The 26,504-nt window shown below is 42.4% G+C and overlaps 1 protein-coding gene across 1 annotated transcript in view; it reads right to left on the bottom strand.

Moving 5' to 3' along the window:
• DOCK10 (dedicator of cytokinesis 10) overlaps positions 1-25,302 on the bottom strand; it is a gene marked incomplete at its 3' end in the record, with an annotated part of 267,236 nt that extends 241,934 nt beyond the window's left edge. The window contains exon 1 of the mRNA XM_080798220.1: positions 24,820-25,302. Coding sequence (XP_080654346.1) covers positions 24,820-24,942 — 123 coding nt within the window. The 5' untranslated portion in view covers positions 24,943-25,302. The remainder of the gene's footprint in view (positions 1-24,819) is intronic.
• Positions 25,303-26,504: the final 1,202 nt, after the last annotated feature.

The raw sequence follows: 26,504 nt of genomic DNA, 5'->3' as shown, positions 1-26,504 counted from the left end.
CCTATTTTTGTTCAAAAGATTTAAAAAATCTTTACACTCGGTAGGGATAGGGAAGGTGGAGGGGAAGCCTTGAAATGTCAACTAAATGCAACAAAATGCCACTCACTAGAAAGAAAAATAATCAACTAAAATAAGAATATTTTGGCCAGAAATTTCACTCAAACTCTTTAAGCCTCAGTGTCCCCATCACAGAGTTTCTGAGCGGCTTAAATTAGATAGGATTATTTTAAGATAATCGCATCTTAAATTATTTTGCAAACTATAAAGACACAAACATCATGTTCTATTTATGTATATAATCTTGGCCATCATGGCTGCTTCATTAGAGTTAAGTAGCTTAGACAGGACAAGTTTGCTAAAAGATTTCAACCAAGCATATTATTTGCTTTTTTTTTTTGCATGAAAGAATGCAAGTGAGGTGGGGGGAGGGGCAGAGGGAGAAGGAGAGAGACTCTCAAGCAGACTCACACCCAGCATGGAACCCAAAGCGGGCGGCATCTCAGGACGCTGAGATCATGACCTGAGCTGAAATCAAGATTGGGATGCTTAACTGACTGAGCCACCCGGCACCCGTGCCTTCTAAATATCTTACTATGACCTTTTTGACATAAAATAGGCAAGTAAAAATGAAAATTAAAATAGTTGCCTACATATCAAGATTTTCTGTTTTTTTTTAAATTTTATTTTTTTATTTTTTATTTTTTTAATTTATTTATTTGACAGACAGATCACAAGTAGGCAGAGAGTCAGGCAGAGAGAGACGAGGAAGCAGGCCCCCTGCTGAGCAGAGAGCCCAATGCGGGGCTCAATCCCAGGACCCTGGGATCATGACCTGAGCCGAAGGCAGAGGCTTTAACCCACTGAACCACCCAGGTGCCCCAGATTTTCTGTTTTTATCTTAACTTTATAACATATAGGAAACTTCTTAGATTTCATGCTCAAACAAGATCCACTTTTATTAATAGATTATAATTTGTATCTGTTTAGAAGCTTTTTGATCAGAAAAGAGCAGTTTTCATGTTTTGATTGATATGAGAAGGCAAATATTTTATTAGGAATCTAGAAGGTGGCATTATCGAAATATATGTTCTTTTCCAAATGAGAAATCCTCTTACTGACATTTCTAAGTTTACAAGCCCAAGCCCAAAGAAGACTAAAACTAAGACAAATGTTTGAAAGAATTTCCTAATCAAATCTGTGATCCAGTAATTTCATTTTTAAGAAATGACAAGAATGGATATGTCACTCCATCCAGCTTGGGTCTTTGATGTGCACTGCCAAAGACTGTGCATTCTGATAAGTCAAAGAGGTCAATTTAGAATGCAATCAACCATTCAACTTTTATTTTTGAAACTAGCTGAGCCACAGGGGGGAAAAATAAACCTCACTATTCATGCAAAGACTTATATGGAGGGAAAGAGAAATAAAATGATATTGTGGAGAGAAAGACGGAAAGAGACAGACACAGACGGACTGATGGATCCAGCAGTTTGACCTGGTATGCCATTTGGGGTAGACAGCCAAATTAATTATTCAGCATGAATACTTTTCCAGTTTGTCCATTTTCTTTTAGATTTCTAAACAGAGTCTCTCAGTAATTTTTTTCTGCTTTGTCAAAAAAAAAATGTGGATAGTACTGTCTAGCCAAAGAAGCCAATAACTGGAGATACTCCTACTGTTGAAAAAAAGCAAAAAGTAAATGCTGGCCCTGCTGAATATGTTTAAGCTGGCTTTCCTTTTAGATCTCCACTAACAAAGTTAGGTTAATCATTGATGAAATCATCTAGAAAATTGAATCAAACAAAACCCTGTGTTGACTGAGTTATCCAAGTAATCCTGGTTTGGGCCATAATTCTATTTATAATTGCATCTGTTCTTCTTTCTCTCTGCCAACAGAGAACAGAGGCCAGCGTCTGGTTGCCAGCCCCCATTCCCTGCCTCTCAGTGTCAGTTACTCTGTTGGAATAACACGAATTCACAGTCATGGGAGCGGGTGGCCTCCTAGCTTGGAGCTGCCCACAACTCCTGTTTGACTGGATTTTTCATAACAGAAAAGTGAGCTCTAAGGATTACAATACCAATGTGACACCTTCTTTCCAAATGTAGTATTCATCATTTTCAAAGAAAAATACAGTGCACGAAGAGACATTTTTCATCAGCATTATTTTTAACAAAGTATTTGTCTCCTTTATTCTATCCTGTGTATTATATCAGTCACTGGGACTAACTTGTCTATCTCTGCTTCTGAAGAGCTGGCAGGGAGAAACGTGGACCCCGGGATTGGGGTGGAGGGACCCTCTTATCCTTGTATTAGGATATCCTTGAATTAGGGTCTAAGGGAAATGAGCAATGTGCACCTCATCTTAACCACATCTCTCTTTCTAAGACAGAGCTTTTAGTTGGTTTCATAGAAGGGCAACCTCCAGCAGACGTTAAAGCTGGGGGAGCTCTAGGCCTTTCCAAGATGTCATGTAAATGTATGTAAAGCTCTGTTACCAATAAGCAACAATCTATTTTTGAATGGCTGTATATTTTCTAAACATTTCTTTCTGAATTGTTAAGAACATGCTGGTGATTACCTAAGAAAGAAAACAGCCTGATGGCTTGGGCCCCAGTGGAGACCAGTTGTCTAACATTTTGTCCCTCAGGTCGTCTGCTTGCACGGCCCTCCAGAGCCTCGGGGTCTCTGCTGTTATATGTGGGATTTGAACCAGTAAAGACTGTCACCCTGACCACACAATGTGATCGTTTCCTGAACAGATATGGAAAAATACCACATTCCCCAACTAATGCAGGCTCTGGGTTTCCAAGATCTGAAACAGACTCTCATGGTTAACTAAAAAGAAGATGACTGTGAATTTGGGGGTTGGTAACTTCAAAGCTCAAGAGATCGTGGTTTAATTTTTTTTTCCCCTGGCCAAGATACAAATCCTCAGGCCAACCCACTTCAGTGTCCCATGCTCCTGCCTGGTTTTCTTCTTTATACCCATTTTTGATTGTCCTGGCATCTCCCCTTTCCTGGCTCCCATTTGGTTCCAGCTGTTCAATGCCTACTATTTTCTGTCAGACACAGTGGCCTGTTGCATATTTATCTGACACCAGATCCTCCATTTCGACACGGAGGGTTTAGCCTCTCATCGCTGGGAGCTCCTTTGCAGACACGGCCCTTGGCTCTGGCATTGGGTATCAGGCTGGAATGTGAGAGTTGAACAAAAAGATAAAAAGTTTTTAATGTTCAGTTATTATTCTGCAAAGCACAGTCTACTGATTTCATGACTATTAAGCTCAGGATCAGCAGCCAAAATCTGAGTACAAGTTAGGCAAGTTCCCATGCTTTCAGTCAAGCTGTGTGACCAACTGACAACGCTGAACCAACAAGCTACAGCCCGAAGACACGGGTGTCAGTTACAAGCATATCTGCATCCATATGTTGTTCTTGGACCTGATTCCTTGTGGATCTAGTCAGTCACAGATACCCACTCAACATACATGTAACTCTTTGCCTAGATAGACAGAGCACTTCCCTTTACGGCTTTTCATAATCTGAAACGGCCGACAATTTCATGTTATTTTTCTCTCTCATTCCAGAATACTCACATTAGTAATGATTCATAAGTGAATAGTCTTGAATCACTATCAAAGTATATAATATTTTTAAAGGGGAGTCATAAAAATTGTAACCATATGCCGTTGCTATTTTGTTGAGAATAAGACACACATTTATGTTCGTCTGTTGTCAATACAGCCTATAGAGCAGAACAAATGAGTCACAGCAAAGACCATGATAAAATATGGTGAGCACATTGGCAAAACAGTGGAGGAATAATGAGCTAATCCTGAAGTAAAAATCTGCTTTCTGCCAAACAACTTAAACCAGCAAGACAGAATACTTTAAAAGCTTCTTTCTCCTCCTTTTTGTTTATTCTGATTGGTCTCCAAAAAATCGTACTTTATGACATTATTTGGATGGACAAAAGTGACTTTGACTGCTGGGATATATTCTGGGAGGCTTTTCTCCTCTGAGTAGGGGTAGCTATTTTAAGACTCTAAAAGACAATTTATCAACTTAATGACAATGATGAGATGATGTAATTTTCTAAACATGTGTGTCAAACATCTCAACAGGAGATGAATGAGGCAACACTTGCTATCATTTAGGACAATCTCCACCCTCAGAAATCCAATTTCTGTCACACACTAGAGTATTTCCTCCTAGTAAGGACAATGAAGTTGGTTTAGATTCCCAAGAACCTTGGGTTTCAGACACACACCCTTCTTGCATGTGTATGAAAATAATTCCATAAATGTGATGAAATACATAGTGTGATATAGAAATGTATTACTTATATTCATTGGTTTTATTTTATTTTCTAAGATTAATTTATTTATTTTAGAGAGAAAGTGTGTGCACACAGTGTGGGGTAGGGAAGAGGGAGAGAAAGAGGGAATCTTCAAGCAGACTCCCTGCTGAGTGTGGAACCCAACTCAGGACTGGATCTTAGGACCCTGAGATCATGACCTGAGCCAAAATCAAGAGTCAGACACTTAACCAACTGAGCCACCCAGGAACCCCTATTCATTGGTTTTAAACACATCTGCAAAGAAGTAACGATCAGCATTTTATTTCCGGAACTACACTTTGGGGACAGCTGGGCAAAAAAAAAAAAAAAAAAAAAGGGCGCCTGGGTGACTCAGTGGGTTAAAGCCTCTGCCTTCGGCTCAGGTCATGATCCCAGGGTCCTGGGATCGAGCCCTGCATAGGGCTCTCTGCTCAGCAGGGAGCCTGCTTCCTCCTCTCTCTCTCTGCCTGCCTCTCTGCCTACTTGTAATCTCTGTCAAATAAATAAATAAATAAATCTTAAAAAAAAAAATAGGCAGTTTGCTAAAGGGGAGGAGAGTTGGAGAGCTTTGCCTCATGTTGAACAACCTTTGTGGTGGGCACCATAAGTGTCCTGTTCCACAGCATATCCTCCAGCCATCAGAGAACCTGACAGCACCACTAAGCAGTAGACTAAATCATCAGTTCCTCAATCTTTCATTTCTACCAAAGCTAAGCAGATACTAATGTTTCCCTGCACCAATCTAGGGCCCTACGTCCTCACATCAGGATGCCGATTTATTATTATTTCCCCATTCAAAACTGTCCTTGATTGTGTGTTTTAACCGGTCTGTTTGTTTATGAAGTGGCAGAGATGTGGGGGAGAGATCAACTCAGGGAGGAACTTGTCCATGAAGACAAGACCATGCACCCTCTGGGGTGGAACTTCATCCTGTGTTGGGTCCAGGTGGACACAGCAAATGCCTGCAGCAAGTTCTGGAACAATCCCATATATCGATCCACTTTAGGATTCTTGAATTTGTAGTTTGATTTCCCTAATTCAGTTGGGAGAGAGCGTAGAAGAGTCTTGAGGGTTTGATGTGGTGGCTTTGTTTGTTCGATTTCTCTCCCAGCTCTCCTCCAACACAAACAAACTTGAGCTCCTCAAGATAAACAGTCATGTCAGTATAACAAAGCCCATGCAGCTCCTTTGGGACACTTGAGTCAGTCGGAAGTTTACCTTGAGCAAGCCACCTGGCCATGCCTCACCTGTCTCTCCTGATGGGTCACACTGAGCCGCCTGCTATACTTCTCTAGGTGTCTGTTGATAAATCCTTGATGGTTTACACTTGCCCACCAGAACCCCTACAATTGCATTCCCACACCCAGTTTCGAGTCACAACCCTGAGCGGTAGCAACCCTGTGGCAGTAAAAATGAGTTATTCTTCTATGTCAAGCTCACTTGCCCAACCACGTAGTTTCCTACAAGCATAGACTTTAGCTGTTAACCTAAAATCAAAAAGAATCGTCTAAAAACTACATGCTGCCACGAGAATTTGTGCCTGGGAAAAGAGAGACTTTGAAATTTCTCTCTGCCTTCCAGTCTGGGTATTTACCATGACTCAAATGGAATGAACTATATACATGTTTATGCTCTATAATTCAGTTTGATTTAAATGAAACACTTACACAAAGAGTGCTTTGGGCCAGAACATTCTGTGGCCCAATAACCCTTTTGTGCCTGGATTTGGGCAAAGTTCAAATATTTGGAATTTTCCTATATGGAGACACCTGCTTGCATTTATTGTTGTGGATCTCATTATGAGGATATTATACAGGACACTCACATAGTGAGTAATGAAGGCCAGAAGCTGGATGATGGGAGGGCGCTGTTCCTAATTACCAATGTGGTGCTAAGAAAATGCTGGCGAAACTTCAAAATGCAACTTAAATAAATTCAACAAAGTTCCTTCTACAAAAAACTCTTCTAATCATCACCCTACCATTAATTTTTGAAACCCTTGCTGACAGGACCTCAAATCTCCCAAATGTATGCTAAATTGTCAGTGTGAAAGGGAAACAAAAATAGCTCGTAAACATATAAAAAGATGTTCTACTTTCAAAATGGGAAATGCAGCTGAAAACAGCAATACGATGTCGCTATCTTACAACCAGAAAACCAACAAAAATGAAAAAGTCTGAAAATACTGTAGTATCAAGGAAGCATGCGTGACTGAGGAACAGGGCACAGTGTTTTGGGAAAAAGTCTGGCAGCATTGCTAAAGTTGTAGGAAGGCATGTCCTCCAGAATCCTCTCCACTTGGATTTGTAAGAGCCAATAAGGAAACAAAACAAAATGGAAAAAACCTAAAAGTCCAGCCACTGCATTAGCGTTTCAGGAAAGTATCTCCAGATGCTAAAATTAGTGGCAAATTCTGAGAAGAAGCAGGGGAGTCTCAGAGGATATCCCCACAAGTTACTGGTTAGTTGCAGAGGATATCCCCACAAGTTACTGGTTAGTTGCAGAGGGTACTGGTTAGTTCCAGAGGATGGAATGGAACACTTGTGTCCCCCAGATTCATTTGTTGAACCCCAAATCCATCAATGTGTTGGTATTTGGAGATGGGGCCTTTGGGAAGTAATTAGATAATGAAGGTAGAGCCCTCACAAATGGAGTTAATGTCATTATAAGGGATGCCAGAGCTTGGTTCTCTCTCTGCTTTATGTTCTGTGAGCATACACCAAGATGTCCCTCTGTTAAAGAATAAGAGGTCCTCGCCAGACCCTGGACCTGTGTACACCTTCCTTTTGGACTTCCAGCTTCCATAACTAAGAGACGTGAATGTTTATTTAAGCTACCTGGCCTATGGTATTTTGTTCTAGCAGTGCCTGCTGACTAAGACAGGAACCTACTAACTTTATAGAAGATCAACCTTGCAGACTCCATCGTAACTAAGAGACCAGTAGTGGGACAAACTGATATCATGTCCTCCTAACAGGCTGCACTGAGGATACACCAACAGGTTGCACTGAGGATATGTGCCCCAAACAGCGTAGCTGGAGTGTCATCAAGAAAACGCATCAGTCTAAAACCAGACTGAGGGTCATTCTACAAAGCAATGGGCCTGTGTTTTTCAAAAGATCAAGTTCAAGAAAGACACAGAAAGCCTGAAAAACTGTTCTAGGTCAAAGAAGACCAAAGGGATATGACATCTAAATGCAGTGTAATCCTTGGATCCTGGACTAGGAAAAAATATAGTAGGTCAACTGGCAAAATCTAAGTAAGATTTATGAATCAGATATTATTATTGTGTCAATGTCAATGTCTTGATTTCAATCATTATATTATAGGTATGCAAGAGAACTGCTTTCAGAAAATATACCTGATCTACTTTGAGGTAAAAGGGCAGTATGTATGCAATTTTTCTCAAATGTTTCAGAAAAACAAGAGTATGTGTGTTTGTGTTAGAGAGAGAGAATAAGAGAGAGACAATGAGACAGAAAGAATGGTGAGAAAGAAATGATTAATTTTAATTGTGATAAAACGGTAATATTCAAGGAAGCTGGGGGAAGGGTATATGAGATTCTTTATATTGTTTTACACTAAAAATATATTTACAAACTTTTTTTGTAAATCTGAATGTTCTTCAAAATAAAGAAAGTAAAAGGTAAAACAAAGCAGGGAACTGATAAGCACATAGTGTGCAGGGGGTTCCCTGAGGGGATGGAGGAGCTTGGGATGAGGAGAAGCAGAGCGACCAGGGTCTGGTGGGTGATCAGGGAAGGATTCCTTGAAGAAATGATGAGTGAGGAGCTGAGGAAGAATGGTGAAAAGAGCTTTCTGGGCTGGGGAAGAACAACACAAAAGCCTACGGCTCACAGGTGCACGTTGCATGCCAGGTGCTCAAAAGTGACCCGTGAGCAGGAAGAGGATGCTGGGGTTTGGAGCTATTAAATCAAAGATTTTCCATGTTAGCAATGGTGCAATTTAATGTCTCTGTATTTCTTCCAGCAACTGGATAATTCATAAAAAAATTTAATGTACAATGTAATGTGCAACTAGGAAAAATGTTTAGAAATGATAGAAATGTTCAGGAGCTAAAAATTCCAATGAAAAATGATAGGGTGTGAACTTTAAAATATAGAGAAGTCAGATTGAAATGCAATGTTACCTTAGAGTCACATCATGTCATTGAAAGGCAATAATTAAAATGGGTTCTTTAAAAAAAAAAATCTCTGAACCTGTTCCATTTTCTCGAAAGCACTGGATCTGAATGCTGGGCTATTATTTCCAAAGCTAAGTAATATTTAGGCATCTATGAAAGGAAGAGAAAGATAATGCCATATTCTCCTCTTGCATACAATATCTGCCAGGCATTTTCCTTTCAAAAATGACATGGAGTGGTAAGTACATGTCGAAGAACTATAAAAATGCGCATGCATCTCTCATCCATCCAACCAAGAGTCATGTATTATATTATAATAAAATGCTGTAACTGTCTAATGAAGTGAGACAAGAACTAAATAATTACAACAAAAAATAATCAACATGTTCAAGAAGTGCTATGGAAATGTGTAAGAGGAAGGGACTATCTGTCAGTGGCCTCAGGAGAAGGTAAGAGGTGAAGGAAGAAATGAGTTGGATCTGGAAGGCAATAGGAATTGAACAAGACAAGAAAGAAAGGCAGCGTGCTGTGAGCATCTGGTAACATACATGGCTTACGTGGGAAATGTCCAGAACCTTGAGCAGCCGTGGTGTGGGAGACGTTGAAGATAGAATCTAATAAAAAGTGAGGCTGGAAAGGTAGTTTGGAACCAGGTGAGATCAGATCCCTGGGGGCAGTAATCATGCGCACTGTGGGCTTTCAGGAAGAAATGAATCACGATCCAACCTGTGTGCTCACAAGTTAATAGAGGCAAAGTGTGGAAGGTGGATTACAGCTAGTGTGAGTAGATCAGAGACTAGTTAGAAGTCTGGAATAAAACCCTCAAAGATATTGCCCAAAGACAACTTGGGAAAGAAATTGTGAATGACTAACCTAGATCACTGAAGTAAGGGAGATATTTGAATGATTCAGGAGGTAGCACTGCCTGCACAGGGAGTATGATCAGATGTGAGGTAGTAGGGAGGGTGCAGGATTAAGTACAGTTTTGGTGTGAGATTAACTGGATCAACTAAGATATGAAACTCAGGATAAAAGAAAAACAGATTTATGAGGCAAGAAAATGTTGAGTTTGAAGTCACTGAGGGGCTGCTGAGCCAGGAAGGGGCAGAGCTCAGGTGCAGAGCACAAGGTGGAGATGGAACAGGGGGTTTCTGTGCACAGGTGAGAGCTGAACCTGTGTGAGTAGATGAATCCCATAGGGAGGTTTTTCAGGAAACACAGAGAGAAGAAAGTCTAAGGCTAGATCCCTGGTGAACCCCAAGTGGTCCATTCTCCTTTAAGATATTTCAAGAACTGACAATATATTGAGGAACACTTGATCCATTCTCTGCGACCAAAACATGTACTGAGTCTGAGTCTCTCCTTATTAGTGAATCAAAGATGCCATTTTGAATAAAATTGCATGTGTTAGATGACTCATTTAACTATGAGGTTAAATGATAAAAGATAAAGGATAGATTCAGCCTATCTTTCTGAGTCATGGTCATTGAGCCAATGTACCCAAATTGTAGGCAGCTTGTTTGGCTCTGACCTGCAGAGCATGTAGTCCCACCTACCAGGCTCCTCAGTACATGATACTAGACAGAATGTGGAGAAGGAAGTTCAGGGTCTGCTAGGCTTGAGATTGCCTACAGATCAAGCTACTCTCATAGTGATGAGGCTTGGGCAGAGATGGAGCAGGTTTCAGACAGAGTTCAGATTCCCCTGAATGCCCAGAGCAGACCCCAATACAGTCATATCTGGTGATAGTCCCTTGTCTGCTGAGTTACAGTGATGCCCATTCCTAGGCACCAGGGCACAGAAGCCGATGTGTAATGTTCTCCTTAGACAGGTGGCACCTATGACAATGAACATGAATATAGCTTAAGGAACTTATACATGTGTTATCATTTAATCCTCACGAAAACTATATGTATCCTTACTTTACAAGGAGAAAAACTAAGGTTTTTTAGCTTGATCAAGTTCACAGAAATAGAAAGCATTGTGGAACTCAATTCTGATCTCCTACAATAGACTGTTTCCTCCACTTCATAGTAGAATCAGAAAAGAGTACTTGGGGAGGATTTGCTCCTTTTAATAATACTCCCGAGTGTGTTTTTGGTAGACTCCTCCGAGATGCTCACATTGTAATCCTCAGAATTTGGGAATATGCCAACTCTAATGGAAAAGGGGACTTTACCACTGATATTAAGGTTAAAGACACCAAGATGGGGAGATTATCTTGGATTATCCAAGTAGCTCAATCTAGTCACATGAGTTCTTAACAGCAGAAGAGAAAGGCAGACAGATGCAACCCATGAAGAACTTGACCCACCACTGTTGGCCTTGGAGATAGATGGAAGGGCCTGTGGGCAAGGAATGAGGTGACCTCTACAGGCTGAAAATGGCCCTCAGTTTACATCCAGCAAGGAAACCAGAGCTTTGGCCCTGCAGTTGCAAGGAACTGAATTCTGCCAACAACCCAAGTGAACAAGCATCAGATTTTCCTCCTTGAGCCTGCGAAAAGGGGATAAAGCCCTGCCAATACCTTGATTTTAGTCTAGTGAGAGCTCTACCAGACCTCTCACCTGCACTATGGTAAGGTAATATAGCCGTGTGAAATATGTGGTAACCTCGTTATGGCAGCCATGGAAATCCAGTGACCGTGTCTGTATCTCTACAAAGTCACAGAGACCCAGACTGAGTCAAGTTCTGATCACTTTTTAGGACACCAGAGATCACACGCCATCATTCAGGTCCCTGGAGGCAGCAACAAAAGTCATCGTGCCAGCTCACAGGAATTACACAAGCCCGAGGACACAACTGCACCCTTCCCGACACTCACATTCCAGAGGCACACAGTTTCAACCTGCCGCCAAATGTAAATCACAGAGTCTCGACAAGCAACAGGTAATACTGACCTCGTACGCTCAAGAAGTCAACCACACGTGTACTATTTAAAGTTCTCTGAAAGCAGTGCTCTATTTGGGTCAAAGGCTTAATCACTTTTACTGGAGAGGCCAGTGGAGATATAAGCAAAATTCTGGACTTTCATTTAAGGGTAGTAAATGATACTGATGGCTGCAGATGGTGCAGTGACCCGAAGGACAAAAGTCAGTGGGTTTGAGGTCATCCGTGGCCTTGCTCTGTGACCCCGACCACATTCACTGAAACCTCTCTGTGATTCAGTTTCCTTTTCTGCTTTAGACTAACTTATCCTTCAGGTCTAAATGTTTATAGTTGTAGGATGCCAAGAAATGTAGCACCAATTCTCTTCCCTCACTCAGAACATGGATTTCAAGTAGGGTTGGTAGACATGAGTTCCAGAAGAAAGAATCCTCAGGACAAAATTGAGCTTGAATCACTTAATGCACATTAAACATTTAAATGTTCAGTATGAGCTTAAATGTGTGTCAAAGAATACTTCTGTCAACAGAAAAATGCTTCAAATAAACACACCAAAAGTTGTTACTAGTTGTTATCATGAGCTTTTTTCTTCATTATTTTCTAGGTTTTGAGTTACTAATTTAATAAAAGCTACGTGAGTTTAACCCACTGAGCCTCCCAGGCGCCCCCAAAGCTACGTGAGTTTAAAAAGTACATATGTAAAAAGAGACTATTAAGTGAAAATTGGAATTTTAAAAAACCCATGGAGCAGTTATAAAGGTATCTTAATACAGTGCCAGGAAAGCTCCCTGACCTAAAGGAAAAAACAGAGTTTTTAAGAACTAAAATAGCATGAACATTCACTGATAAGATCATATAGCTTTGGTAGTTTCTTGAAAATATAAACCACTGTTCATCATGGGACTGCAAGCGGACTGTTGTCAAAATTCTGTCGCCCACGCTTCCTGAATTTTAATCCATCATTTTCTGCACCCAGCGCAGAGCTGCATTCTGCCCCAGACTTGTGACTGCTCACAGGGTCACTGGCCAAACAGAGAGGCCTGTGTGTGCCAGCGAGGTGCCCACAAGGGAAGGAGCTGGCATTGGAACAATGATAACACCTGCTCAGCTGAATCTTATTTATTCAAGAGTACACATTCATGCCAAACAATACTTAACTTTTTCTTGGGGGGGGGGGGTCTTTGAATAGCCTTTTTTGGGACTCTTGAATTTGATTCCATTCAGTTTACTTCAATTCGATGTACGCCTATGGAACAGCTACTATATGCTGATACTCAACCGCCTAAGTGTTTCTTCTCTAAAGTACCCAGGACCTTCTTTACTGCAAACCAGGCACTTAGAGTTCCTTTTGCATACCCAGCCTGTACTTCTGCCATGTCCAAGGGGGACATGCCTTCTTACACTTCATAAGCATTTAGTTACTATGTGTCAGACATGTTGCTGTCCCAGGCACATGGAGACAATAATCACACTGCCTGTTCTTGAAGGCCTCTTGGGTATCGGAAAGTTGCAGACCACACTAGGTCCTCCTGGGCCAGGAGAGGCAACAGGGACCAGGGTCATGTAAGCTGTGGTTAACTGTGTGAGAAATCAGACTAGCTACCAATAAAGTGATGAAATCACTAGTTTGTGGTTAGTGATGAGACCACTAGTCTCCCATTTCTACGCCCTTTTGTCCCAAGGGACCCAGGCCTTTTCCAAGGTACACTTGCCAAGGAATGGATTTTCCCTTTGGCCTGAATTTAAGTCAATGGTGATCTCGTGTATTTAAGGTTGATCTCCAACTGCTGAATGAAATACCCTAGACCTTGTTTTGGATCAGGCTTCTGGGTGAACAATCTGGGAAAGAAGACTCTGCTGTCTTTCTAATGCCTATGAAATCATACTAGGGCAGAGACGGACAATACTACCTTTTTCAGGTGTAAGAAGGCGGTGATAGAGGCAGAGACAAAAACAAACAAACAAACAACAACCAAAAAACCCCACAGAGACAGAGAGAACTAGCAAGAGAGTTCTTGTTTTTTTGATGGCAGAGAGGTGTGAAGCTTGGGGGAGAGTTCAAACTCTCCCTACCACTCACCTATATTCTGTACATGTGGGGGCCAGGAGGAGGTTGGCCAGGCCTATAAGCCAAAGAGCAGGGTGCTAGAACTGGAAAGCTCCCTCTCTTAACACAGACGGGTCTTTCTATTCTCGGCAGGAAGGCAAAGAGGGAAATGAGACTGCAACCTTGCACTGGAGTCCCCCCTCCCCAGGTTGGAAGAACCTGTCACACACACCTTGGTCACTGCTGACTGGTCTTTTGCCAATTCTCATCCCCCTTGGCCAGTCCTTTGGGTGTATGAACGGCCAGTTCGTCCATTACATCCTCCAATAGCCAGGTGCTACCATTTTCATCACCGAAAAACAAATTTGCTTGTGGCCTATTTGAGCCAGTTCCTCCAGTTGCTAAAATCAGATATCTTAATCAATAATGATGTTATTAAGATGAAAAAAAGTATATTTTAATCCTGTATGAAAAACTTTAAAAGGAGAACTCCCTAGATTTTTTGAGACTAAAACATCTTTAAAGGTCTCAGTATCCAACCTTCTTGTTTTAAAGACACAGAAACTGAAACCCAAAGACGCGTAAAGCCTTGGTCAAGTTACACAGCCTAGAAGCCATTGCTTCCTAATAACAAAAAGATACTTTTTTTTTTTTTCAAATTGATTGCATAGCAGCCACATAATGGTTTTGACTTCAAAAATTGAAGTTGATAAATGAACCTTTCATGTTAGCACTCAGAAAGGTCCTGAAAGAACCTCTCTGTCCTTATCAATATCCCAATAAATTTTATTATTAGCATTTTCACATACAGAGAGACCTTATGGTTATGTATATAGTATTTGCTTTAAAGCAAACTGGAATACTTTTCATTTGGAAAATAAATTCTCTTTTGAATAGATGTCAGATTTTTATTTTTATTTTCTTAAAGATTTATGTGTTTGAGAGAGAAATCGAGAGCAGGGAGAAGGGCAGTGGAGAGAGAGAGACTCTCAAGCCGACTCCATGTGGAGCACAGAGCCCAGCACGGGGCTCAGTCCCACGACCCTGAGATCACGACCTGAGCTGAGATCAAGAGTCGGACGCTTAACCGACTGAGCCACCCTTAAATGTCTGATTTGTAAATAAATAATGTAAAAGAATAAACATAAATAACTTTAAATATTAGATATCCATATTTGAATTTTCTTCTTCAAAAAAGTCACTGGGCTTTCATATCACTCTTCATTTTTATGAAAGTTACTCAAGCTGTAAACAATGTCCATTTTCTCGTTCTAAAGAACAGGGACGAAAGGACTTCTCAGAGCTAATTGAATAAATAATGGATGTTCAAAAATAATTTAATTATCACATTTCACTGAGTAGCAAATTTTATTTAAGTTTTTTGTTTGCTTGTTTGCCACATCAAATGTTCACCCCTGTGTTCTTTATATAGAATGTGCGATTTGAAAGTCCAAAGCCATTGGTCATTTTGACAAACTTAATTAGTCACTTAAATTGGTAATTGCTAGAATAATTATATAAAGAAAAGCTCATTGTGCCATCATAAATGGTGTCATCTTTTTAAACAGACCACCCTCCTGATCCTATTGTTAAACTCTGTGCCATTTTGGTCTTTAGCTTAAAGAGCTGCCAAGCTTCCCCAATTCCATGACAGGAGAGGTGGTATGTTGAAATTGAATTAGAAAAACTGACTATTTTCACATTTAGCAGCACAATTAAAGGAACTTTGCCTAATTTGGGTCCATTAATTCTTCTAGTCTCAGAGGCATTTCCACTTCAATCCAATTGCAAAATATTAACATTTTCAAAAGCAAGTATTTTTCTGTATTGCCACTAACTCAGTCACATTCATTAAATTTTATTATTTCTACATCATTTAATGTAGGTCAACATGTCGCATCCAGCAAACACAAGCATTTCTTTCCAGCTGACTGATGTTGCAGTAAAAGATAAGAGCAAACAAATCTCACTTCAGTGGAAAAACTCTTCTCATTTGTAAACATGAACATCAAAATCAAGACTACAGAAGACAATGTAGCAGATGTAATGCTGCAACCCAATTATTCCATGCTTATCGTGCCAGAAATGGATTTCTATAGAGAAGAATCAAATGATGCCCCTTTCAGAGTTGAAGGAGGCTTTGTTTGCAAAGCTGAACCCACTGCGTGCTGGTCATTCCTAGGGAAACGACTGAGCGTGGATATCGTGTCCAAAGCCGGAGTCTCTCCTGGTATCCTGCATTGCTGGGATGTCATGGATAAGGAATGGCTGAGCAGAGCAGAAGTAGCCACAGGTCTTCTCTTGTTAAGAAGCTCCTTTTCAAAACCTCTTCCTGTGGCAAGTTCTCTGGGGTTTCCTTTTCTGTCCTTGCTCTCTCTTGCTTGGATGCTGACTGCATGTGTAATGAGGCTTGCCTGTCTGCCTGGGGCAACTGGTCTGCAGGACAGAGCAGCTGTGGAGAACACCGGCTCTGGAATTGGGCTACCTGCCTGTGACTCCTGGATCCATCCACGACTAGTCATTTGATCTGGGGCAAGCCCAACCTTAATGCATCTCCCACCACGTCTCTAGAACAGGAATAAAAATCCTTTATTGTGCACTTGTCATGAGGATTAACAGAGATTGTATGAGTCAGGTCCCTGGCACATAGGACACGCTCACTCTCTTTCTGAGTACACTGTGAAGAAGATGACTCAAGGAACATCATTAGCAGACACTGACAAACTGGCCATTTGCAAGTCATAATTCCATTACAATCACTCACTGGTGCGCAACCAGCCCACTCTCCTGATGCTGCTTTTAGCACCTCATTTGCAGTGAAAAGGGAGACTCCCCCCCCTACTTTTATATAGTAAATAAAGTATAAAAGTAGTGAAACAGACACTTTTCCTTTTCTCAATGGCATATATATTTAAAAGGAGGAAGTTTGGGAAAGAGAAACAAGAAATTAAATAAGTAAAAAGATCTACTTCAGGTGGTGGTTGGAGCCACGAGGAAAATGAATGGAACACGTGTTCCGGGAATGGAACACAGAAGGTTGCAGTGGAGGGAAGGCTGAGGAACACCAGCTTCCACTTGGTGACCCAGGAAGATCCCTCTGAGAAGGTGACATCTGAGAACCCAACAGAGGAGGAGGAGAAGCTGTGAGAACTCTAGGGCTAAGGAATGGCCAACGGAAGAACTCAATTGTGTAATCTTCTAATTTCACAGATGAGAAAACGGGAGATTGCAAAAGGAGGCATGACCCGGTACAGAATCACAGGGCCAGGGTTGGAATTCTGCTCTCCAGACTCACACGCTCTGAGGTTCCCTGCACCAACTCCCGAACCAGCCAGATTGCTCAAAGTGTTCATGGACAGTGGAAGAGAGGAAAGAGTATCCCAAAACAGGCTGAAAGACAGCCAGTCAAAGGGATCCTGGACCATGTCACAACATGGGGGGAAATCTAGACCTTAACTCCAGAGAATTCCATCCTGAGAACATTCCTATGTGAAGGAGAGACATCACGTTTCTCTGAGACTCAGTGACTAGAAGAGAAAAAAAAAGAGAGAAAGAGAGAGAGAGAGAGAGAGACCTTTCATGATTTTCTGATTCTAGCAATCAGATTTCCTGGTATAACCAAGTATTTTCAAATCACTAACGGTTTCAATGATAGCAACTTAAATCTTAAAAAGCAACAACAAAAAGTCATTATGGAGTGTCCCTCATGAGTGTTAGTGTTCCTGCTTTAAAATTCTCTGGTACGCAGGGTAACACCAGCCTCACCCTGGAGCTGGTCTTTAGGGCTGTAACCCGGGTCAGGACTTTTTCAGATTCAGATTATGCCTATTTTATATACATTATGGAATTTTTTGCTTAGCCTGGAAGCGTAAGATTACACTACAGTTAAGATGCGGCATGAAGGAGAAACTATAACGGAAACTATCAAGGCGATTTCCAAAGTCACTCAGCAAGGGACCAATCCATTTTCATACATTTCTAGGTGATCTAAACTTTATTTTTGCCTCAGGCAACTCTTTCAAAGAGTCATGGAAGAAACTGTCTTGTATTGGACCCTCACCCAATTGTCTGACTGACCATATACTGCAAAATTATGGTTACAGTTGTAGCTTATTTTTTGTGTTTCTCAAATGGTAGTATGCATATAAATTACCAGAGGATCTTGTTAAAATACATATTCTTTTCCAGTAGATTTGCCATGGGGACTGGGATTCTGCATTTTTAACAAGCTTTCAGATGATTCCAAAGCAGCTGGCCCATGGACATTCTAAGTGGTGGGAATCTATGTTGCCCTGAATGAAAATCACAGGAAAAAATGTCTCTTGAGTCTCAGTGTAAGTTAAAGCTGAACACGTACAGAGCAAATTATTTTCTTTTACACTGCAGACCTCTTAATCTCATGGCTGATCGTGTTTTCCTTTTCGACTTGGCCACTAGGAAACAGTCTTAGCAAGACTGTAGGAAGGAGTTAATGGTTATGAGTCGTATTCACTAATACTTCATTAATCTGCTCTTGACAATGTCTAACTTTCCTAATATTGCTTTTTCGTTGTTGCTATTATTGCTATTTACCCCTTACTCACTACATTTTTTATTGTTGCCTTGTATGCATCTTTTTAAGACACTTCGAATCACTCCTTTGAATAAAAAAGTGCATGAAAAAAGAATCATAACACAACCTAGATAAATGAAAATACATGCTCAAGGACACATGAGGCACTGGAAAATTTCAGGCACTGGCTGGAGTGGGGAGAAATGATTGAGATGGAGAAGCAGCCTGTTCTAGACAGAAGTAGACTTGAGAAGAAATAACCCCACCCTCTTTCACAATATGCTTATGGCTTTGCCAGATTGATAGCATAAGGATGGCTGAGCAAGTTTACATTTGAAGGACTTAGCAACTGAACTCTGGTTGCTGTAAGAGGATTTAACATTATTACGTTTTTTAAAGATTTTATTTATTTATTTGACAGAGGGAGGCACAGAGAGAGACAACACAAGCAGGGGGAGTGAGAGAGGGAGAAGTAGGCTTCCTGCAGAGCAGGTAGCCCGATGCGGGCCAATCCCAGGACCCTGTGATCATGCCGTAAGCTGAAGGCAGACGCTTAATAACTGAGCCACCCAAGCCCCCCAGGGTTTAACATTATTATGGGTCTTGGAACAGCTTTTGCTTTGGCTTCTAACCCCACAGGAAAGCTGCAGTGGGCAGTGATAGATATTCTGAATTATCAGTGGGAAGGAACTCCTCATGCTTTCCAGTTTAGAGATGCTGCTGGAAGCCACTACAGGAAGGTAACGCTCTGCTAGTTACTATTCAGGGTGCAGGAGAGTTTCCCTAACCTAAAGTGAGGGCTTTAACCCTATGAGTCTCAATGGCTTCCTCTGTAATTTGTAACAATAATAACATCCTCACAGGATGGCGCTGAGAATTACACACTGAACTGCATGCCAGGCACTTCGTGGGTTCTCTCTCAATGGTTTATCCTAACACATGCATTGCCGCTCTTTTTCTTTGCGAGGCTTCAGGGAAAATTCTTCTGAAGGAGAAGACAGCCAAGAACCACACTCATTACTTTGTTTTTGGACCCATCTAGAAGTTGTCTGGATCCCCTGTTGCTACCGTTTATCTTCAAAGTCACTTCTGCAACGTGCTGGAGAAGTAAGAGAAAACAGTAGTCGGTACAATCAATAATATTCAACCTTGATGTCGTAAACTAAGCTTGTGTTGACTTCTTCACCATGCCGGGGACCTTCCTCATGAAGGAACACCATCAACATAAGCTGTGTGACTATGATTTCTGCTAAAGTGTAAACACCCTCGTTATGAAGGACCCTGTCAAAACCAAACCAAACCAAACCAAACCAACCCAGACTGTGCTGTGGGCGCCAAACAAACAGGCCTTCACTCCGCATCCTGCTTGAACCCGAGCTGCGGACAGTGACACAACTGTTCTATTTCCATTCAGTATCGCTTTTTGCATGTATCACTCACTCTCATTCCCAGCATATGACTTTTTGGAAATTCTAGTATCTCCCGCTCATGTGTTTGAAGCCCCTCCTACTCTTAACCATTTACATATCATAAAGTTCAGAGGGAGGAAATTCTTCCTTTTGCTCCTGTAAACATGTTTACAGACATTACTTCTCAACTGAAGATCTTTGGTCTGTCAGAGGTTCTGCTTCTTATTCAAAGCTCCCCAGAGTATCAAAAGTAGTATCATTGGAGGACAGAAGAAGTTACAAAATGTCAAAGGAAAGTGAGGTTATGGAATTTTTGTGATTACAGAAGTCAATAGTGTCCTTTCTCAACCACTTACCCTTTATGCTTACGCCCATACTGGGTAAGTACAATCACTTCTGGGAGGAAGTTTCCTCTTTAAAAGACATTGATAAACAGAAATACCATGTGATTCATTAATTCCACTACTGGGTATTTACCCAAAGAAAATGAAAACACAAATTCAGAGACAGAGGTACCCCAATGTATACCGAAGCATTATTTACAATATCCAAGATATGGAAGCAATCCAAGCAACCATCCACAGATGAATGGATAAAGAAGATGTGGGGTGTGTGTGTCTGTAGTGGACTATTATTCAGCCATAAAAAGAAGGAAGAAATCTTGCCATAGACCAGCAGGTGTTATCCTAAGTGAAATAAGTCAGAAAAAGACAAATATACCTTATGATTTCTTATATGTGGAATTTAAAAAACAGAACAAATGTGCAAACAAAAAGACAAAAGCCTCTTAAATACAAAGAACAAACTGGTGGTTGCCAGAGGAGTGGTTGTGGTTGGGTTGTTGTATGGATGAAATAGATGAAGGGGAATAAGAGGCACAAACTTCCAGTTATAAAGGAAATAAGTTACAGAAGTGAAAAGTACAGTATGGGGAATATAGTCAACGGTATTGTAATTATGTATGGTGACAGATGGTAACTACACTTGTCATGGAAAGCACTGAGTAATGTGTGGAACTATAGAATTACTGTATAGCACACCTGAAATGAATATAACACTGTGTGTCAATTTTACTTCAATAATAAATAAAAATAAATAAAAGAAGCTAATAAAGTTAGTTACAATGCAACAATGACTTACAGAGGAATTTTTGTGAAACAACAGAGTAAATGTCATAAATGCATTCAAGACTACATATAAATAAAGCAGTTCCCATCTGGGAAATATATAAGAGGCTTTAGGCAAAAATTGACCAGATGATTATTTGTTCCTCTGAGTCTTCCATTTCTCTGACTCACGCCATCACGTTCCATAAATAAAGATCTATTTCTCTCAAAGTGACAGACCTAATGTGGTGTTAGCAGAAAAGTCATCTCTACTTTCTTTGAAGGTATTTTTCTTTTGAAATGCTATTGAATATAAATGCAGAAAAGTGTGCAAATCCTAGATTTATAGCACGAATTATAGAAAACTCTCTAAATTAAATAATTCACACAAAAATACAAAAGCACCTCATACATTCTAAAAGAATAGTTTCCTGTAAAGAATTTCTAATTAGTGGGGCGCCTGGGTGGCTCAGTGGGTTAAAGCCTCTGCTTTTGGCTTAGGTCATGATCACAGGGTCCTGAGATGGAGCCCCACATTGGGCTCTCTGCTCAGCAGGGAGCCTGCTTCCCCTCCTGTCTCTCTGCCTGCCTCTCTGCCTACTTGTGATCTCTGTCTGTCAAATAAATAAATAAAATCTTAAAAAAAAAGAATTTCTAATTAGTGGCATTACAACTTTGAGGCCAACATCGTATGTATATCAACCAAAGTAATAAAACACTCAATAAAACTCCCCCACTGACATGGAAGAAACGTTTCCAATCATTTTTCAACTGAGATTCTGCTCTAAAAAGGCTTGTTTTGTGAGCATGAATGGGGTGTCTGGAAATTACTTAAACTCTACTTGATCTTGAGATGGGCGTTGACATGAATTGTGACTCATTTGTTTTCCATGGAAAAATTTTAGAATAACTAAGGAGCAAATATTTCTCTTCTTAAAAAAATATATGGCTTTTGTTTATAACTGTTATGTATTATTATGATTTTTTTCATTTTTAAGAACTTCATTGAAATGCAGTGACATATAAAAATTGTATACATTTAAGGAGTACAATTTGATGTTTTGATACAAGTTTACATTGTGAAAAGAACAGCAGGATGAAGTTAAATAACTTAACCATCACCTCGACATGGTTACCACTGTGTGTGTGTGTGTGTGTGTGTGTGTGTGTGTGTTGAAAAGATAGTACTAAAAATCTATGCTCTTAGCAACTTTCAAGTATTCAACCCAGTATTGTTAACTGTGCTGCAGACTGGATCTGCAGAAATCCTTCATCTTGTGTAAGTGAAACTTTGCGGTCTTTGACCATCATCTCTTCATCCTCTCACTTCCCTACCTCCTGCCCCTGTAACCCCCATTCTACTCTTTCCTTCTACGAGATTTACTATTTTAGATTCCACATATAAGTAAGTTCATGCAGTATTTGTCTTCCTGTGTCTGACTTTTTCACTCAACATAACACCCTCTAGGTTCATCCACAGTGTCTCAAATGGTGGGATTTCTTTCTTTTTTAAGGTTGGGATATAGACCACATTTTCTTTATCCAGTCATCCCCCTACAGACATTAAGGTATGTTTCTGTATCCTGGCTATTGTGAAAATGTTGCAGTGAACATGGGAATGAGGATATCCCCTCCTCTTAAGAGGGATTAAAATGAGGTTGGCCCTGGTGAGGTGTCTTCTCTGCACATGAGTCTGCCATAGTGTCTTGGGTTAAAACTGAAATCAAGTTTCCTCTGGCTTATAGCTCTACTTACTTCAGTAACTGCCCTCAAAATTGGCCCCCTAGTCAATTGCTCTCACTCAGCATCTCTTTATCCTATGTTCTCCATAAATCACACACATTTTGAAGCCTTCATGTCCTATGTACATGTGTGTAAGAGTGTGTATATACACACATATCCCATTCTCAGAGTTTGCAACTCATAACTACCTTGTTAATCTGACAAACTTGTCTACTCTTATTGGATAGAGCAAAGTTCCAACCCTACGACAATCTCTCTGTAACATTCTGGAGGATTTTGGCCCCCCAAACAGGGTTTTTAGAAAGAGCATCATGTGAATCTAGCAGCAAGGCAGTTTTTGTCCATAGAACCTTCTAGTATCTCTCAAATGTTCTTCAATATATGACAGCTTGCTCCAATATACACAATTCTACTTGACTGTATTGAAGTGGGCTACCCATAATCTTCTTCCCCTGGCCTATTAATATTCTCCCTTGACAACCAGGATTTGAGGACTTGAAGCAACAAACATAAAGGATCTTAAGGGATTGGATCACATAAGCTAGGATTAGTCTCCACACATAGTCCAATTAGAAGGTTTTAGGTTCAAAAGGGATGCTCTGCCCCCACAGAATCCTACTGAGTGTGGGTGCCAACTCAGAGAACTCATCACCTTCCTGTTTCCCTTAAAGAGTTCCCTGATAGAATGAAATTCAAAGCACGTGTCTTCTTGCTGCCAAAATCGCTGCCCAAACTGCCTGACTAGATGTGTAAGATCCAGTGAAATGTCTTGGCAAAAGCTAATTCAGGAGTGTTGGCCAAGGTGCTGAAGTGAGGGGAGGGAGGAGGGACACCTTTGCCAGTGAGTTGCCCCCTCCCAGACTCTTTTTAATACATTGAGCTTATTCATTTTGACAAGATACCCTAGGATCTCAAGCCTGACATAAATTCAAAGAAAGTAATGGGCGCATATGTAGAATCCAAATTCTTTATAGAAATTCTAGCACTACAAAACTCAGGAGAATCCCCTTAAAAACAAAACAAAAATCAAAAACAAGATTTAGAGCTGTTTATTCCAAATGCATGCTACTTATATCTCTGCACTTCTCCAACAGATCAGTCTGGAGATTCAATAAAACGAATCGGCTGCACAATGAAGTTACTGTAAAGTAACTGTAAAGTAAATGGCAGAGAATAACAAATCCACAAACCCGACTGATCATTCCAAAGTAAAATTTATTTTCTATGTATATTTGAAGATTTTCTTATGATCTCTTTTACTCAAATTGAACCTCACCCCCCCATGTCCTTTCTGACAGTTTATCCTTCCTGCCCCGAAATTGTGCATGCTGATATCCCAACCACGGGCAGCCCTTGGCACAGGGTTGGCGAACAGTTGAAATCACCTCTGGGTAACTGCGGAGCGCAGCCAGTGGTAAGTAAAAGAGAAGGCACCCTGGCCACCAACCCTGGCCACACTCCAATCACCCCCGCCCTTTTGGGCATCTGATGCCTCATCCCTCTGCCAGGCAATTAGCTTCCGTTCTGTTCAACTTTCCGACCTCTGGCTTTAGAGAAAAGTCCTGGCTGTGGGAACTGGCTCTGGGCAGCTCTTGGCTCCCTCTTCATGGGTGACTGGCAAGAGTAACACTTTCTTTGACACCCTTAAAAGAAGCCGTTTAATTCCTAATGATATTTCCTGGCAATAAGGAAAATGAAACCCACAGCGTGGGATTCCGGTCCAGCAGAGGCAGGCCAAGAGTGAGGCTGTTGAGCCCACGTCTGACTGCAGCGCTCTTCCCACTCTCTCCCCATTCCCACCAGAGTTGATTTTTTTTTTTTTCCTCCTGACACTTACACCCCGGAGTGTGACACCTACTGGACCTTATGAGCATCTGGAGACACAGGGATATGATTTGGGCATCAGACGGAATGGCTGGCTGCTGCCCCAGGGATTTCCCGCGGAAATCACCCAGAACTTAGAAGGCGTTATAACGAGGAAGTAACCAATAAAGCGATCTTGGCGGGAGAACCCCGCGAACATCTTAGAAAAAACCAGAAACCATTGGATACTTAATGACCCACGTCTCCTCCAAACAGTTCCCCGGTCCCTTTCTGGAGGGGCACAGAGTGGTTTGTAGTTTTTTACCGCGTGGACGGAGGGTGGTGCGAAGAACATTTATTTCCGCGATAGCGTTAACGCGGGGCTCCCAGCTTCAGCCGGAGCGAGGACCTCAGGTCACATCCTCTCCTCGCTGCGCACCAGTCGCCAGGGGTGAGGGAGAGCGCAGACTTGAGGACCGCCGGCTCCGCTCCCGCGGATCCCCCACCCTTCGGGTCGCTCGCACCCCACAACCCAGTGCCGACGTGACTCTCGAGGCATTCCTGCCACCTCCCCAGCCCCCAAACCCAACACACCGACTCCCACGCTCTGCGCTTCTGAGTGTCCCCGGTCCCCCCGCGCGCCCCTGGCCAGGAAGCGTCGGCGGCGCTGCCTCGCGGAGGGGACGCGGGAAGGGGCGGGAGGGACGCGCTGGGCGCTCCGGGAGGCCGGGCTCGGGGCCCGGGGCGCCCCGGGAGCGCGGGAAGGCGCGGAGAACGCGCCACACTCACCCGCTGCTGCTGCCGGCTGCTGACGGCCACCGCGGCGGCGGACGCGGCGCTGTGCCGGAGCTCGGCCGCCTGCCCGGGTCTCAGCAGGCTCCGGGTGAACCTGCGGGTCCGCTCGCCGGCCATTGCCTGCCGCGCCGCTCGCGCGGGGGCCCGGAGCGCGCGTCCCGCCGGCCTTCCCCGCGCCAACCTTCTCTACCCACCCGCCGTTCAGGAAGCGGAACTCGGAGCCTCTCCCCCCCTCTTCCTCGCTCTACTCGCAAGAGGCGGGTTTTTCTCTCGCGCACCCCCACTCCCCCACCCCCTTCCCTCCACCGAAGCTTCGCGACGACTTTGCAAACTCTGCGCTCCCCGGGCGCGCGCAGCCAACTCGGCGAGCGGCCCCGGCTTGGCGGCGGCGGCGTCTCGGCAGCGGGGGCTGCAGGGCGCGCGTGGGGCGGCTCCAGCAGGCCGGCCCGGGCTGTCCCTGTCGCCCCAGGGACGGGCGGCCGCGGGGGAGGGCTCGGGGCGGCAGCCTCGGGGCTCCGGGCGGGGCCTACCCACGCCTCTCGCCCCCATTTGGAGGCTCCTAGCACGCCTGACTCTCTGGTCGCTTTTGCCAGTTTACCCCCCTACCTTCCTAGGCAGGCGAATGGGCGCGGGCTCAGCTGAGTTGGTCTTTCCATCCTTAGGAGGAGATCAGAGGCTAATTACGAGTCTGGTGCCTGGGATCTCTCCTGCATCGCCAGAGCCAGGCTTTATAAGTCTTCTCAAGCTTCCAAAGTCATAAATGTTTTCTACCGGTATTCATTCATTAAGCGCCCAGCATGTACCAGTTCACATTGTTCTGGAAACCCGGGATAAGGAGGGGAACTTACCAGGCCTTCCTTAAGGTTGTGTAGGGCTGGTACGTTTTTTGGGTTAGGGGTGGGAGGCAGCAAATTACCATGTTAAACAAATGAATTCAAATATGTGAACAAGGACATTTCACATAATAAAAGATAAAGAATAGTGAACCAGGGTAAAGTGGTGTAAGAGGCTTGGGGGGGTGTATCTGATAGAGTGAGGGGGCTAGAGCTGACTTGTGGGTTTACCAGGTAGGGGGAGTCAGTTACGGGGATGACTTACACTTGTGTTGTTTTTCTGCTCCTGTTCTGACCACGCATCCCTTTGGTCTGCACTTTGTCTCCAGCCAGCTGATTAAATTCTACTAAGATTTCTCCTGAGTCACACCCAGGGTGGTTTTGGGGCTGGCTGGGGAGAAGAGCAGTTTGGCCCCCTGTAGGATACTAGTCTGGAGAGATCCAGGACAACCACTCCTAAGTATTCTAGGTTTTTCTTAACTGCTTTTTATAAATCTGTGACCCTGACATTTTTCCCAAAGCCAATATGTAGTTTTAACACAGTGTTGCCCTTGGGTATAAAAACTTCTTGAGCAGCTGATAAATGTGCTTGAGTCCTGAGGATTGCTGGGGTGTTGAGGGGCAGGGATAGGGTGGCTGGGTTATGGACATTGGGAAGGGCATGTGCTATGGTGAGTGTTGTGAATTGTGTAAGACTGATGAATCACAGACCTGTACCCCTGAAGCAAATAATACATTGTATGTTAATAAAAAATAAAAATAAATTAATAAATTTAAAAAATGAAAAAAATGTTCTTAAGTTGGCTCTCTGTTATCTGGGATTCAGTTAATCAGAGGTACTGATTG

Source organism: Martes martes, assembly GCF_963455335.1.
Source record: "Martes martes genome assembly, chromosome: 3".
In the NCBI taxonomy this organism is placed as follows: Eukaryota; Metazoa; Chordata; class Mammalia; order Carnivora; family Mustelidae; genus Martes; species Martes martes.
Note: the sequence above shows the minus strand (reverse complement) of the source record. Positions and strands in the feature narration are given on the sequence as shown.